Source organism: Syngnathus floridae, chromosome 2 (genome assembly GCF_059516105.1).
Source record: "Syngnathus floridae isolate MCC-2025c chromosome 2, RoL_Sflo_1.0, whole genome shotgun sequence".
Classification (NCBI taxonomy): Eukaryota; Metazoa; Chordata; class Actinopteri; order Syngnathiformes; family Syngnathidae; genus Syngnathus; species Syngnathus floridae.
Window position 1 is genome coordinate 22,812,963 of NC_142414.1, and position 16,232 is coordinate 22,829,194.

General features: G+C 42.2%; 2 protein-coding genes across 4 annotated transcripts in view; both read left to right on the forward strand.

Moving 5' to 3' along the window:
- The window catches only part of sema3h (sema domain, immunoglobulin domain (Ig), short basic domain, secreted, (semaphorin) 3H), a 44,702-nt gene extending 37,225 nt beyond the window's left edge, over positions 1–7,477 (forward strand). For 2 of the 3 annotated variants that reach the window (XM_088368583.1, XM_088368584.1), the window contains exons 12-20: positions 454–598; positions 1,017–1,106; positions 1,242–1,371; positions 1,460–1,548; positions 1,853–1,894; positions 2,129–2,286; positions 2,923–2,984; positions 3,486–3,628; positions 4,075–7,477. In XM_088368583.1, coding sequence (XP_088224709.1) covers positions 454–598; positions 1,017–1,106; positions 1,242–1,371; positions 1,460–1,548; positions 1,853–1,894; positions 2,129–2,286; positions 2,923–2,984; positions 3,486–3,628; positions 4,075–4,530 — 1,315 coding nt within the window. In that variant the 3' untranslated portion in view covers positions 4,531–7,477. The remainder of the gene's footprint in view (positions 1–453; positions 599–1,016; positions 1,107–1,241; positions 1,372–1,459; positions 1,549–1,852; positions 1,895–2,128; positions 2,287–2,922; positions 2,985–3,485; positions 3,629–4,074) is intronic. The other variant, XM_088368585.1, reaches the window with a different exon arrangement.
- Positions 7,478–11,022: 3,545 nt separating this feature from the next.
- Positions 11,023–15,274, forward strand: borcs6 (BLOC-1 related complex subunit 6). Its single transcript, XM_088369718.1, has 8 exons — positions 11,023–11,147; positions 11,649–11,713; positions 11,929–12,461; positions 12,562–12,742; positions 12,817–12,999; positions 13,731–13,894; positions 13,990–14,073; positions 14,168–15,274. Exons 3-8 carry the CDS (start codon positions 11,940–11,942, stop codon positions 14,291–14,293), a joined length of 1,260 nt encoding a protein of 419 aa, XP_088225844.1. The 5' UTR covers positions 11,023–11,147; positions 11,649–11,713; positions 11,929–11,939; the 3' UTR covers positions 14,294–15,274.
- The last annotated feature ends 958 nt before the right edge of the window (positions 15,275–16,232 follow it).

A 16,232-nucleotide genomic window follows, 5' to 3' on the forward strand; every position in this document is an offset into this window, starting at 1 on the left:
AAAAAAAATCATTTTTCTCGGTTAAATTGTTCTTTTTGAATATTATTTTTCAGGTGATTTATTTTGAAATAAATTATGTGGTTTCTGTTGTAATAGGGCTGTGTTCAAAGCTGTTGCAATTTAATCACTTACATATTCTCCAAAAATAATAGCACTGCAATTGTGAAGCACCAGTGGAGAACAATATGTAAAAAGGTGAACATCCATCCAAGCTGGACTTTGGAACACATTTGTGAGTCGTTGCTGAAAGAAAAAAAAACATGACTCACACAGCTTCACATTTAGTGCATTCTGCGAAGACCCCCCCCCCACCCCACCCCTTTTTTTTTTTTTTTTTAAACTGTCCGCTCTGCTCTAAGTGCATACCCTCTGCTTGTGTTTTCATTCATGCAAGCTGCTAAAATGTGGTCAGGTCTTGCCTAATTGTTCTTTCACTACTGCTTTTGTTATCAGTGACATCCTCAATGGCTCAGCCATATGTGTTTACCGAATGGAGGATGTGGTTCGGGCTTTTAAAGGAAACTTTCTGCACAAAGAGGGGCCGCAGTACAAGTGGGCAGAATTTACTGGCAAGGTGCCCTACCCACGTCCCGGAACTGTGAGTTCACACTCAAACCTCATTCCTTATGTAGCTCAACCCACTTTAATCGTTTATCTAGATCAGGACCAAATTCCATCGACCCCTACACAGTACCTACTCGGCTTGACAATTCCTACTGACACTTGAATTGAAAATCACTGCTTGTGGCCCATTGGTTAAGCTGATGTGTCAATTTCATATATTTATGGCAAAAAAAAAGTGGTCACACATGTCCACAGATTATGTCCATGTCACGATTAATAAAATGGTGCCGTGCGCACGGGAAAGAGATTAAGGAAGAATCTTAATTCTGCACAATTTGAATGGCCACTATAGATGATTTTTTTAAATCCTGCCACAGATTTACCCATCCACTTTGAAACATAGTATATAAACACAATTATTACCTTGTTTTTTTTCTTCTTCTCAATCACAGTGTCCCAGCAGCACATATGGAAGCTACAGTTCTACAAGGGAATATCCCGATGATGTCATCTTCTTCAGCAGGACTCACCCGCTGCTGGAGGTTCAACTCATGTTTTATTTCGTGACCCTAATGTCAACCCCTTGTGTTTTTGTGCAAATACCTTTGAGGGAGATGACTTTGTGCAATCATTAGATAATGTGTTGTAGTTAAATCAAAATTTCTGCACTTGTGTAGGAAAACGTGTTGCCCTTGGGAGAGCGCCCTCTCCTTGTCAGAGTTGGTGCTCACTACAAGTTTAGCAAACTGCTGGTGGACAGAGTGGAAGCCGTGGACAGCACCTACGATGTCCTCTTCATTGGCACAGGTACACTGAGCCCGGTTCTTGAAATGTATCTTTTCCTTTTCAGAACAGCTTTTTGTAATGTTTCAATTGGGATGTGTTTTTGCTGAAGACTCTGGCCTGGTTCTGAAGGCCATCCATCTGCCCAGAGAACATGGACCAAGTCAGGAGGTAACCCTGGAGGAGCTGGAGGTCTTCCAGGTAAATTACATCATCTCATTTCTCTTTTTTTTTTTTTTTTTTTTAGTCATTTGATCTGCTTGTCAATATGTATTTTTGTTTTTATTGCGCTGGCCTCGACCAAGTCCTGAGTTAATTGAAAGATGCTTTTTTACCAAAAATGGTTGCAAGGCCAAAAAATGTTAACTTGTGCAGGCTTTTGTTCACTAGCCACTCCACGCTATGATGATATAAATTTTAAGTTCAGAATTTTTGGTCTGTATATTAACTACCTGACAAATTAACTAAACTAAGTAATCATTATTGTTTTGTGTTATCCTCACAGTATAAGTCACCAGTGACGGTGATGACACTCTCTAAGAAGAAGGTAATAGATGCAACAAAAACATAATTTTCTTATGCAACCAATGAGACAGGCACATTATGACACTTCATCTGCGCACCTACAGGGACAGTTGCTATGGTTACTCGACCCCAGTCACAGCAGTTGTAAATAGATGCCGCGCGCGCTGTCACTCACACAGAAATGTACATAATTAAAGCAGCTTGCGTTTTCTGCTATCAGGCCAAACGGTGATGTTTCCTTCTTCCCTCCATCCAGCAGTGGTTGTTTGTGGGCTCCAGGGAAGGGGTCTCCCAGCTGGGCTTGTACCAGTGTGAGCTGTACGGTGAAGCCTGCGCTGAGTGTTGCCTGGCCAGAGATCCATATTGCACGTGGGATGGACATGCCTGCAGCCCCTACATGCCCGCTGTGCGCAGGTATGAGGTCTATTTCCAAGTTGGAGAAGCAAAGGAGAAACACATAAGGCTTGAATTGTAAAAAACAGCCGTGCCTTTTTGAAGCCTGGTTTCAATTACAACTGGACTCAGATCTCTCTGGTGAGCATTTTCCATTGCCACAGAACCTCTCCGCAAACTCATCCCTTGTTTTAATCATCCTTGCTCTTTGCCAACTCCCAATCTAATAATGTAAGAGGGATGTGCTGGACAAATTGAGGCTCCTTGCAAGTCTCCTTCTCGCCTCATCTAATGTGACAGTCACACGGTTTCTATGCTCCAATCAACTCAGGCCGAGAGGAGAACGTTGTAATGCTTGGAACACACCAGTTATTCCCAACTTGAAAACTTTTTTTTTTCCTGCACCACCAATACATGAAAGATTAAACATCCTTGAAATATTTTGGTTGCTTCTATAGGCTACCATCATCTGGATCTTCAATATTTAGAGAAGTGGGTTTTACGCAGTAGGCTATGTCTGATGTCATCATGCAATCAGTGCAGTTCTGAGTCTTATTTGACTGAAAATGGAAATTATGTGAGACATGATTCGACATTCTGTTGGAAATCTCCCACAGTAGGAACCCTGGAATTTCATTGACTGTTTGTTTTCTGCAGGAGGAACGCTCGACACCTGGGCGAGGATGAAGATCCATTAACTCAATGTGTCAGACAAGGAGGTAAAGGGTCTGTTTTTGCCCGTGTTTTTATATACAATGTGTCTCATAACAGCCGAAGATGAAAATGAGAGATTTGCACAAAATTGCGTGGAAGTGGCAGGCACGGAACACCTGGTGCAATCACAAAAGCTGCGCTTCCATCTGGAGTTCCTTGCGAATGCTTGAAACTAGACTGTTTTTGGAAGGACCTGGGTCAGCATATGGTCTGACCCGAGCCCACGCTTGGGCCGGCAACTTTCTGAGTAGGCACGTGCACTAGCACTGGAGAATTGACCAGAATAAAAAAGAAACTTTGAGGAAGAAGGAAAGAATCTAGCACTTTACGTTTGTTTTTGTTTTATTTTTCATATTCGTATTTGCAACTAAAATGTAATAATTCACTTGCCACTATAGTCTCAGTTGTTGTCATGGCAACAGTGACAGGTCTGTCTTATTTAGACACCAAAACAATACTAAGTGACAGCTCATAATTCTTTCCATCTTTTCCATGGTCTCTGTTAGCCGGGCTGCAGGTGGAGGCCGAGCAGAGGTTAATGATGGTTGCCGAGGGCAACAGTACCTACTTAGAGTGTCTTCCCCGGTCCAGGCACGCTGCTGTCATATGGTACAAGCAAGCCGGAGAGAACAGCCCCGAACTAAACCAGGTACACATGTTCAGTTTAACTTGGAAAAATACAGTGAAAAGCGATATCATAACACGACTGGAGTTCAACCAACATTTTTGGGAAAAAGACTTCTCGGGAGCCAAAAGTGATAACACGTGAGAAGGAAAACGTGTGATGACGACCATATAAATGGAACTTATTGAAAAATGTGAACCAGGGAGCGTTAACAATGATAGAAAAGATTTGCAGAAGCAAGATATTCCCCATACATGGTGTTTAAGCCTAAAATAAAAGGTTCTGCTATGCACAAAATTTCTCCATTGCATCTGAAAATATATTTTTTTAATTATATGCAAGCTCTCTTTCACAACATTTGCAAAGTTTTGCTATGATAAATGTTAAGCTAGCTCTCTGTTTCTAGCTCGTTTCTGGCAAACAATTATGGCAGTCCAATGTCATGTGACTTTGGCCAATGTTCCCTGCAGGTGATGTCAGGCGAGCAGGTGGTGGTAATCGAGCGAGGCGTCCTCATCCGTCGGGCCGAGCTGTCTCACAGCGGTGTCTACCATTGCCAAGTGGAAGAGCATGGCTACCACTGGACCGCCGTCACCGTCCACCTGGCGGTCTGGAGCCCCTCGGCCGAGCGACTCACGACGTCCTGGTCCGCCTCCTCGCATCAACCTTGGTACGGCGACGCCATGACGCTGGTTCACCCGAAGAACCTGGGCCAGCACTGCCGCGCTCTGGGGTACCGTCCGCCTCGCAACCGCCACCGTGACACGGTGGTGCAGGGCGCTAAGGAGAAGGCGAGGGCCGAGAGGCACAAGCACGGTGGAGGACGGGGAGGAGGAGGTGGGGGAGGAGGAGGAGGAGGAGGAGGGAGGTCAGCGGGTAGGAAGAGCAGGAGCAAACCACAGCAAAGAACGCCGAGGAGCGCTTGAATATGTCGCAGAGCAAACGCTACACGTGCATGTCCACACATACGTCTTGTTCAGGGTGGGCCGGAATTCATGACTCTTGGGGTCTCCAACGCTACCTGTTTCGTGAAAGAACTAGTTCAAACAAAGTCTTTCTAGTGGGCTGTAAGTTATGCACATTACTCAGCATACTTCAATAAGGTCCGTTTAAGAAACCACATCACACGTTTAAAACACTTGTTAAAGCTTTACCCATTCCAAATCGTATTATTTTATTTTTGTATGAAATTATTAAATATTAAATACGTTTTGGCAAACATCAGTGAAATGATAAAATAAGCAAAGGGAGAAACACATCAGTCATGAATTCTAGCCACGCTGTACGTTTAAGATATTTGCATGCACTTGCCATCTTAAAAAACAACAACTTTTTATTACACTTTAGTGACTGATGAACGTTCAAAGTAACAAAATGACTGTGTTTGAACTCAAGAAGTCATCAGATGGAATACTTCGCGGAATGAAGAATCAGCTGCGTATCCACGTTTCACTCTGACTGAATAGGAGTCTTGTTCATAAAGTGAATATTCCACATGTAAAAAAAAAAAAAAAAAAAAAGAGTTTGGGCCCCCAGGATCCGTTTTTGTTCATGTTGCCAACTACAAACACAACTTTCCACACTTGTTTATGGCAGTGACAATCATCATGGAAATCCGTATTTAGCATTCTCAATTAGACTTCTCACAAAAAAAGTGAAATTTCAGTATGAATCTAAAATGCGTTATAACATTCACAGGTATACTCATTTTGACCTTAGATTTTGACATCATGAGACCGAGATGACTCAAACAATTGACCAACAGTTTCTCGCTGACAATTGCAAGGCTTCAAACAGACCCTTGAGGGAAAGTAGCCGCAGAGATAGCAGGAGAGACAGAAAAGCACTGAAATGGATGGACGAGCTTGAAATTGTATTGCACCATTCATGGCTCAAACACCCTTTGGGAATTCTGCCATTCAAGTTGTACAGAAAGCAATGAACAGTTAGACATGTGTCTTCAAAAGTTCAGAGATGGTCATATTGAATTTACTCGTGAAGGTTATAGTACATTTTAGATTCACCCTGGAATGTTACCTTAAACCTGAATACCCTTAACTTTTGGGAAGTAGCGTTTATGCAGTGTGTTCAAACAGTCACACTGAGCAACACTGCTTCTGACAGATTTTCTTGTTCTTTTCAAATCGAACTGAACTAATGTGGATGGTTGATATTGCATCATAAATGATAGATTCAGAAGGTAAACACTGTACATTTAAAATATTTAGTTTGATTACACTCAGATTAAAGACGTACCTTCACATTAGAATGACTGCAAAAGAGCAACCATTCATCTAAGGGAGAAAACACAGGTAGAAAGGTTTGCCGTGCTCAGGGCTAAAACCACAACCTGGGTCATGTCATTTAAAATGTGCAAATTAACTGAAAATGGCACTGAGGAGTTGAGTTGTTTGGAGAAGTTGTGCCAGTATACAGGGGAGTGATTGAAGTCATAGAAAATTGAGCTCTTCCTTGCTCAAGGGCTCCCCCTACAGCTATGAAGTGTCTTTAACTTTGGATTTGCCTCATTGGTGAAAACAAAAATGAAACAAACTAACATGCATTTGCTAACAGAACACGTGAGATGTCTAAGCTGGTACAAAAAGCACTGGTGGAGCTAGAGGAGGGGTCATTGGGGCACTGACAACCCCCCCACCCCCAAAATATGATTGGACCCCTCAGGTTCCAGGCCTGACTTTTGGGTATTTTCTGATTTTTCTGGGATTTTTTCCCATCATTCCACCTGTGCCCTGTAGGGAACATTGAAGGCAACTTTAGGTTTGCAAAATATTTGTTGTTGTTTTTCTGTGGACCGCACAAAGGGAAAACAATCCAAGCTCCACCGGTGTCCAAAAGAACCATATGTGATCCTTATAGTCGTGATATTATGCTTAAAAATGTTATTTGAAGGAGGAACTGTCGCAGTGGAGCTTTTATAGTCAAACACAATCCGTTCTGGACGATGGCTAACTTCCAATTTGAGGACTTCTATCAAATAAGTTTCCCCATTGGTAATAAGGAAGATAATCATTTCCCGGTCTATCACCATTGTAAAACGTCTACCTGTAGAATATTTTTTTGAACATACAGTATTAACATTCTTAAAAGTAGAAAATAAGAACAGAATGTAAAAACAGTCATTTGTGTGACAAACGTGCAGAGTAAGATTTCTGCGTGTGCTTGGGAGGCGATTCGCTTCATGAAATGTAACTCACTGATGTACATTTCTTTCTTCTGTATTATCCACGTTGCTGGAGTGTACTGAACAGCCAGGTTTGTTTTTCTCACGGGTACTGTTCTGTGGTGGTTACAAAAAGACAAAGAAAAAACAACTCAATTGTGGAGTAATACTCAAGACCCTCAACTGAGCCTTTATTTCCTCAAAAATGTTGGTTGGAGGTTTCACAATATACAGTATCTCTACTTTTGAGGGACTTTCCTTGAGATGCTCACACACTAATTGATGACTATTTGATTGACACAATCTGGGTGATGAATTCTTGTAGATAACCTCATCTCACAGGGATCCAAACTAGTATTTAGATCATGTATTGGTGAGTGTGTTGTCAATTTTAACATGGACAGTAAAAGAAGTTGCGTCGCAAAAAGACTTTGGGCAAGGTTCAATCCAACTTGAGTGATGAGTGAACTGTCTGAGGACTCTGTACAGATTGTGCATGTTTTTCATTTGTTTTGTGTCTGACACATTTTGGAGCCAGCCGGGCAGATGAGGAACAAATTGCCGGTGTTCCAATGTACATTCTATAAAATAAAGCAAGCCTTGTGATGGAACCTTGCGGTCAAAAATGACATCACAGACTGTGGCAGTTTTCTCAATTTTAAGTATTACACCAACAAAAGTGGTTCACATGATTTTTGTCTCAGTGTATTTATTTCCCTCACAAGTTGTGTGCTCACTTTTTTAAAAACTGCTTCCAGCCATTAATCGACTGGAAACATATTCATCACATAAGTACTGTGTGTTACTGTGTAAAAGTCGAAAATTTTTTTTTTTTTTTAACTTGTTGATTCTACAGGCAGACTGCAGTCATCTGACATTTCGTCGAACATTTGGTTAGTTGATTAATAACTAGCTACATTTGAAACACCAGTTAATGTAGTTGTGCATTTGAAAGCACTAAACATGTCGTGTAAAGGTGAATAGATTAATTTTGTCTCATTATCAAACACAGGTGATGTCTAAAGGAACCACATTTGGTTACACCACAGGCCTCACTGCGAGGCAATATAACCAACCGAGTTAGAATTAGTTTGAAATGTGAAAGAAATGTACTGCTTTTGGCTGACTATGGTGTTTCCCGTCATTCAGCTTCAGCTGGCGTAGGTTCCAGCTCACCCACGACGCTAATGAGGACAAGCGGCTTTCTAAAGGGATTGATTAAGGGGGTGAACAACAAATTGCTTTTAAACTGTAAGTAAGCAGCGCAAGACTACGCTACGTTTTGCATTCTGGGGCAGGATGTTCTTGTGAATGTACTGCATGTTTGCAAAGTCATCAAATTGAACATAGAGGTAGAAAAGACCAAATAAAAATCAAATAAATTCACTGAGTCCGACCAAACAGTCCACAAACTGTGTTTTGTTGTTTTAGCTCTATTGTCACATGCAAGCACAGGGTGCCTCTACTGAAGTGAATGGATGAGAAGAGAAACGTTGGCGCTGCAGCTCTTTAAAAGAGCTTTTGTGTATGATGACACGTGAATGTTGAAAGTGTCAAAAATGAGAAAGGCCATGTGAGCCATGTTGTATAAATGAGAATGTGATCAAACGCTTCCACACAGAAGACACACGTCAACCGTCTACAGCAGGGGTCAGGCAAGTATGACCCGTAGGCCACACACAGCTTACCCAGTTCTTAATCCGTCCCACCAAGTATTTGCATTAGTCCTGTCGTATTTGTTCTTTTATTTTAATGATTTATACTCAAATATAGTTAATTTAAATAAAACTGCAGTATTTTTTGTTTAACTAGCAATGTATCTGCTAAAATATCCATATATATATATATATGCTTAGTTGATTCATTGTTGTTGAATTAGTATAAATTACAAGATTATATAGAAGACTATATTTTTTGTATAAATAACAGTATTTTTAAATACTATTTTGCATATTGAAAGACACATTACGAATATCTTTATTTTCAGGGGGGTTAGAGGCTGGAATGGATTAATGGCATTTCCATTCATTTCTATTAGGAGAGATGATTTGAGATGAGTATTGTATGTCTTTAATGGCATCTCAAGCTGATCTCACTTGCAAGGCAAATGTTTCCAAGTGTTTTGAGGTATTCCCAAAAGCTGCTGGTCGATCAGATTGGCCACTAACTAAGTTTCCTTTTTTTTCGAGGGGCAACTGTGAAAACGATTGAGCGGACCTATTGGAGTGATGTAATTGTGTTTGGTTAATTGTCGCGGCCTTTGAGGCTTGTCACAGGACTGGAAAGGGAGCAAATGGGATCAAGTGGTCGCTCTCCCGTTGACATCGAGCCAACGACAAAGAGGGAGCAGCTGGGCTACATTACACTCCTTCTTGTTCCCCTTTCAAAAGGTGACGTCCTTCTCCTCCTCCTTTCCCTTCTCGTCTTCTCTGAGCAGCCGCAGTGGCGGTCCGTCTGTTCACGTACACCGACTTTCCACTCACTTAAATGATGTCAAGCACCATTTCATTAGAGGGCTCGAAGTGCAGAGGCAAGCCAGTGTGATTTATGATGTGCACACATGTAACCTATTGCAAAGAGATGATGAAAATGATGAAGGCACCACTTTTCTCAGTTGTCGCTTATTAAGTCACAGAGGGGGTTTTGTGCTTTTTATTCATGTCATTTATTTTACTGCCAGCACAAGTAAAGTGACTTTCCAGTCTTTTCATATCTCTTATCTAATGTGATGTGTGTCTGTGTGTGCATATTTAACCCTGTTAAATGTCAAATTGACAAGTTTTAAAGGGGATAAATTATGTATAATCGACTTTTTTTATTGTGTAGCACTGTGCATTAGTGGTGAGTATGTCTGCCTCGCAGTTGTGAGGTTGGGGGGCTTGGACCTTGGCTCATGCATCCCACCTCTTGTCTAAATTTTGCAGGGATCAGTTCCAGCTGAACTGTGGGTGGGCTAGTACTATAGAATATGGATGGTTGGACATTTTAATAGCTAGTTTTTCCTGTCCATGATTTGACCAGGTAGGCTTGGTGAAGATCTGACATTTTCAAGTGAGAGAGTTCTACACAGAAGCTGTCACGTCAAAGCCGAGAGGCAAATTGATTTGCAGCGTTAGCGTAGATTAGTATTAGTTCGCAGTATTCAAGTTGTCTATGTGGGGCCAGGGAGTTTACATGCAACATATGCACGGAGCCAAACACAAATTAAAAAGGGTAATTTGGTGGCTTGTTGTTGAAGTGGTGCATTTATTAGTAAAAACAAAATAATAGCTTTATGTCTTTTACTGTATCGAATGGTGGTTATATTTATTTGCAGTCTTGACGAGAAGAGGGGACCACCTCTCTGGATGGAGTATCTGATTCTCAGAAGTCTCCAGTAGCACCACAAGTTGCTGCATCTGATTTGATTATTGTTTTTTTTGAAGCAGTCAAAATTTGCAGTAATTCACAATGAATTTGGAAAATGTAGAAAAACTCTGGCTCTGGTTGTCGTAATTAAAGGCCTTTTTTGTATTTGCAGGAGCCATTACTTCCCCCACAAAACCAAATAGTGAAAGAATGTGTAATTGTCACAAAACATGCAATAGGCCACCTCCTGGACCCATGAGCACATTTGCCAAAGAAATAAACCAGGAGGGTCATTAAAGGACTATAACAAAGGTAAGAGGCCACACTAGAATACTGAATCCATTTGGTAACCTTGCAAATACTGCCACTTTGTGGTCAAAGTTTATTACATGCTACGAGCTCACCTCAGCAGCTACCTTTCCATCCATCCATGCATCCATCCATCCGTGCATCCATCCATCCGTGCATCCATCCATCCATCCATCCATGCATCCATCCACCCGTGCATCCATCCATCCGTGCATCCATCCATCCATCCATCCATCCACCCATCCATCCATCCATCCATCCATCCATCCATCCATCCATCCATCCATCCATCCATCCATCCATCCATCCATCCATCCATCCATCCACAAAATTACATATATGATGTTAATTTGTTAGCACTGAATTTTGTTTTACTACTTAAAATAAATACATTAGTTATTTACAAATTATTAATGAATATAATTAAATACCAATGAAGTAATAATAAAGGGGAGAAATTAATGAATACTTGGTCTTTCCATTTATAATTCCGTTTTTTAATTTTTACTATATTCCCATAAACTAAAGAAGAAAAAAGAAAAGGAGAAAATACATGCGGAACAATTTATTTTAGTTCAAGGCGGAACCCAAACCGTTGCTCTTTGCGGGGAAGGAGTTTCCGAACGGACTTTTTAGATGCTCTGTTTCATGACAGCGTAAACAACCATATTGATCGTTTACATCATCGAATTAAGTGCTGAATTGGTATGAAAACAAATATGACTATTTGTATATAGATTCCATAGAATGCACCTTTAACGCAGCTGCATGCAATCGTCATTGTCTTTTGAGAGGCCTATAGCCGGTCGATGCTAAGATGCTAAGTGTCATTAAATGAAGCAACTCCCCATGTATTAAGAGACAGCTAACAGGGCGGCCAAATGGCAGCATTTTCAATATCAGCATTTAAGTTTCCCTCTTAATGCGTTTTCGTTTACAGTAGTTTGTGTTTCACCATTTCCTTAAACGACGAGGCGACTTCGCCACGGCATATATTATCATATGATAAGATGTCATGTGATTTCATGCTAGTGCTAATAAAGTTGAATTTGATCTAGGCTACTACATAGCTAAACGATAGTCATAAAGCTGGAGCCAGATGTATAGGAGGCTTTGATAAGCCCTTTAACAGACCGCGATGCGCAGTTTTGATGACTACATAGTCACATTCAGTCGTTGACTTGAACTATGATACTTGTGATTTAGGCTGAAGGGGGAGTCCTGAGTTTACAACCAAGTTCCGTTCCCACAGCAGCGACGTACGACAATTTGTAAGTACTGTACCGTAGTCCAGTGTTCCCTATGCACTTTAGGAAAAGCTCTCATCCCACAAACCAAAATTTGCATTATTGCTAAATGTGGGTATTTTTCATTGCCACTGTTGCACCCTTAGAGAATCACTGATTTAGGAATGAAACGATTGGTCAAAAGAAGATTAGACGTTTGATTATAAACAAACTAATGTAACATGTTCTCTCTTCTCCAGCGGGTGGAGGGATGAGTCGCTCCCCTGTGATTGACACAGAGGTGCCAGAAATGGCAAATGGGGTAGCGACACCTCCCTCCTCGGAAAACACTCCTCGTGTCGCAGACTCGTTGAATTGTGTGCGGCGTAAGGAGAACTTTCCAGAAGAGGGGTCAGAGGATGCCTCCCACGGACACACAGAGAACCACGTGGGTGCAGAAATCGGAGTTCATGAGCGGCGTTGTTTGGACACAGAAATGGGTCATTATTCTCCACATTCATCTCATGAGATGGACCTCTCCCCCTCTGAGGACACACGCACTGCACACACTGACGAGACTGTTGTCTGTCCTGCGGGCTTGGGCGCTATGTGGCCTCTGCGGCAGGACCGCTCAGGGAAAGCGCTGTCCGAACATTCGTCTTGGAGAGGACATCCAATCGGCACAGACATGGACAGTGGAGAGGAGGAGAAAGAGAAACAGGATGAGGAGGAGGATGAGAAGAATGACAAGAAATGGCGCAATGAGTCCACGGGAGAGAGAAAGGAGCTCGAGGTGAGGTTTTCGGCGTCTATTTTTGTTTAAATGTGTGTAACTGACATGCTAATTAAAGTCCTCTCTGCTTCCTTGACTCCCCTCTGCACATACGTTCTAGTCATTACGTCACTACTCCTCCTCAGCACCAGGTCCCAGCACCTCCTCCCCGCCGCCACCTCCTCTTCTCCCTTCCGACGACACCCCCTGCCCCCCTCACGTCATGGCCCAGGTGTGGGTCCGCAACGTTCGAGGGATGCAGGACAGCAAGAGCCTGGATGAGATCAGCCAAGCGTGTGGAGGTACAAGCAGGGTTTTTAAACATCTACTAAGGGCCTCCACTTTTAAACCTAATATGTCGGTCACTCCTCATTAGGTGGAGCAGGGGCCCGGGGGGCAGGCAGAGGCGGCCAATCCGAGGGTCGACGGGCAACCATCTCCTCAGCCCTGGAGCTGGAGGGCACAGTCAGCCATGAGGGAGACCTCACCAATTTCATTACCAAGAACCTGGAGCAGAAGATCAAGATGAGCTCAAAGCCCAGTCTGGACTGCAGTGACTGTGAGTATAAAGTGGAACAAAGACATTTGTTTCTCCCTTATGTGGTCGAATTTATCTGAAAAGCCTTTGCAGCTTTGGGGGATATAAATAGTCAAATGCCAGGTAATGTGATACATATAAAAATGAGAAATGATTTCCAAACTTGTCACCATTATCGTGACCTGCACAACTCTTTTTTTAATTTTATCTTTTACAGTGGGAAAGTAAAATAAATCAGAGAAAATGTATGAGTGAAAACACAGACATGAGAGAATTAATCTACTCGGTTGTCGTGAAATCAACAAAAAACTAACACCATATTTTAAAGTGAAACCACTGAACCTCTGATTTAAAATTTTAAAGTCGTTCCAGTGCGCAATATTACGCCCTTTATCATCTTAGGCACCTTCTGCACTCAAAATGAAATGACGGCAACAGAATTTTTTTCTACGGATAGGTTGTCACATTATGGACAGTGTGGAACTCGATTAATCAGTGTTCGCCGCTAGGTGGTGATTGGACTCTCAACTACTACGTGTCAGAATGTAAAGAGACTCCAAATGTCCTTTGGGAAAGTACAATTGTGCTAGACTACAGAAGACGATTCAAAAAAAAAAAAACTAAGTCAATTAAGTAATTGTAAAATGTCATTTTCACTGATAGGAAAACAGATATCGCCTGTCATCTGAAATTAAAAGAAAATCTGATCTTGGTTTCTCCTTCTAAAGTCTGAAATGTGAACTTCTCGGCAGCGGATTGTTCAGGTCCCATCTACCGTAGCCGAGGGTTGTCACGACGACCGGCAGATATTCCGCCCATTGATCCGAGCGTCCTTGTCGACTTGCAGAAGCACACTCAAGAAGTGGCACGGAGTGTGGAAGTGATGATGCGCAGCCTCAATGGAACCATCCAGAATGTGAGGCTTGACGACCTGTGAACATGTTGTTCATTTCCTCCGCCATGATTGGTTTTACCGAATGATGTCTTCCTTGTCCCCGCATCTCTGAGCAGATGACTGCTCTGAGCGTGGGCTACATCCAGACATACAGAGACTCAGTGGACAGCCTGGGGGAGTCTGTGGACATGAGTATTAAGGTGATCGGCCGTATTCTGACAAGACCAACATCACCGCTCCCATATGCAAAAATCAAATTGTGTTTGACAAAGTCCCGCTTCGTGTTCCCCACAGGGCATGTACACGCTGATGGCGCGTTGTGAGGAGTTGGACCGCTCCATGCGGCCCATCGGCATCCTGGCAGCGCAGATCCGAGACATCAAGCGGACCTTGGATGCGCTGGAGGCCATCTGCAAGTAACTCCAGCCACCGTTTGTGCCCTGACACCAAGCATACCCCGGGAGTTCCACCTTCCTGCGCTCTTTCCTACCGGGGTCATCTTTGCGGAGTACCAGGCATGCTGGATTATTTGGACCTTGCTCGTTATTTAACGATAATCACGTTTGTGTATCGAACCTGATTCTTTCCATCGCACTGTTGCGAGACTTTTGAAATGGAGGAAACGTATCCGTCCAGTGAGCTTTGTTCAGGTTGCACTAACCTCTCCTTCTCACATGGAGGGGGGGTGATGTTTGTCACTTTTGCAAGGACAGTAATTTTTATTTTCTTTGGGCTGGGAAGATTCAAACAAAGTCTATTTTTTAAAAATTGCAATAAAGGCACCCATATCCTTCACTGCAGGCCAAACGGGGGAAGGTGAGCATCACGGAAAGCTGCTTGTATTTATTTTTATTTATTTGGATATTATGTTGCAAACTTGTGTCTTGGAGATGCCAAAGCGCCATTTAGCAGACATGGGCCATGTATCTTGATCGCTAGTCAAAGGATAAATGAAAGCTAGTGATTGATGTTTCACTGCCCACGATGTCACTCTTTTTGTTAAACTGTTAACCTTAATACACATCACAGGTGGCTGCCTGGGCAATACTTGTTTGTATTTTGCCAGCCAATGACAGACACAATTACAGGATTTGGAGTTAATGCCATTATAACTGTCCAGTACAGGCAATTCTGTGATGTTTATTTTGTTATTTTTATGACTATGATACTAAGCCACTGCAGTGTCCACCCAATAAACCACTAAAACAAATTGATTCACTTGCAGAGTAATTGATAACAAAATGCGCCTTTTGGACCGCGCTCATGAAATGTAAAAAAAAAAAAAAAATAGTGAATGGCTGCTGCTTCTTTTTGGTTGCAAAGTCACCAGTTTCCTATCATGGAGCAACATATATTGTATATCACATTTCACTCAATAAATTCACTTTGGTTGTTGACTCACATTTGATGTAACGTTTCCATTCAGCTGATGGGGTTTCATCAACATATTTTCAGAAGTGTGAAGAAGGCTTTTGGACAACTGACACACACATTGGCCAGAAATTGACATTAAAAATGGCTTTGCAGAAAGCTGCATGCACAAACCATAATTTCTAGTTAGGTGGAAATCTAAAGTCAAAAGGTTCAGAAATTAGAATTTGGCCATAGTAGAGAAGATACATTTTTGCTGCAGGAAAAATCTTGAGCATGGCATACAAAATGTGTGAAGAAGATGAGAATGATGAAAAAAAAATGTGTACATCCCATCTTTGTGATTTGTAACAAACTTAGATACTCGTCGTCTGTTTTAAGTTTAATATTAACATAACTTATTTTTACAGTATGGAACATTACATAAAAAACATTTTCATCAAAGCCTAATCGTGCTGGTATCAGCGTGAGCTGTACAATAAGCGTGGGTCACTCACCAAATTTATATTCATCTGTTACCCTGCCTTGTTAAAGGTGATGACCTAGGTGACAATGCATTTATGTGGCGGCCGGCCGGCTTCGGCGCATAACAAACCTGATTGGGTGAGGTTGATGCAGAATTGACCCACTACCACTGGAGAGCGTCAACGAGCTTAGTATAGTATTGTATTCTTCAGGGCATTGTTATTGAGCAAGATCAGAGACATTCAAAGTACGTTTCACTCGAGATATGTCCCAGTCGTGCCTCAAATGGGGTAAATGCGTGTTTCCTGGGTACCAAGTGGTTATTGGTTTCATCTGGTTTTGCTCCTGGGCACACCTGTGTTAGCCCACATTGTCTTATATATGGACTAGAAGTCGGCAAAGGTACTGGGCTCCTTATTGACCACATTTCGGATTTGTGGCTCATGGGGTCGAGCTGGGTAAACGTGGTGGGTGCAATAAAGGTTGGGTTGAGTGGGCATGGGTTAGGGTTTGCCTGGGCTAC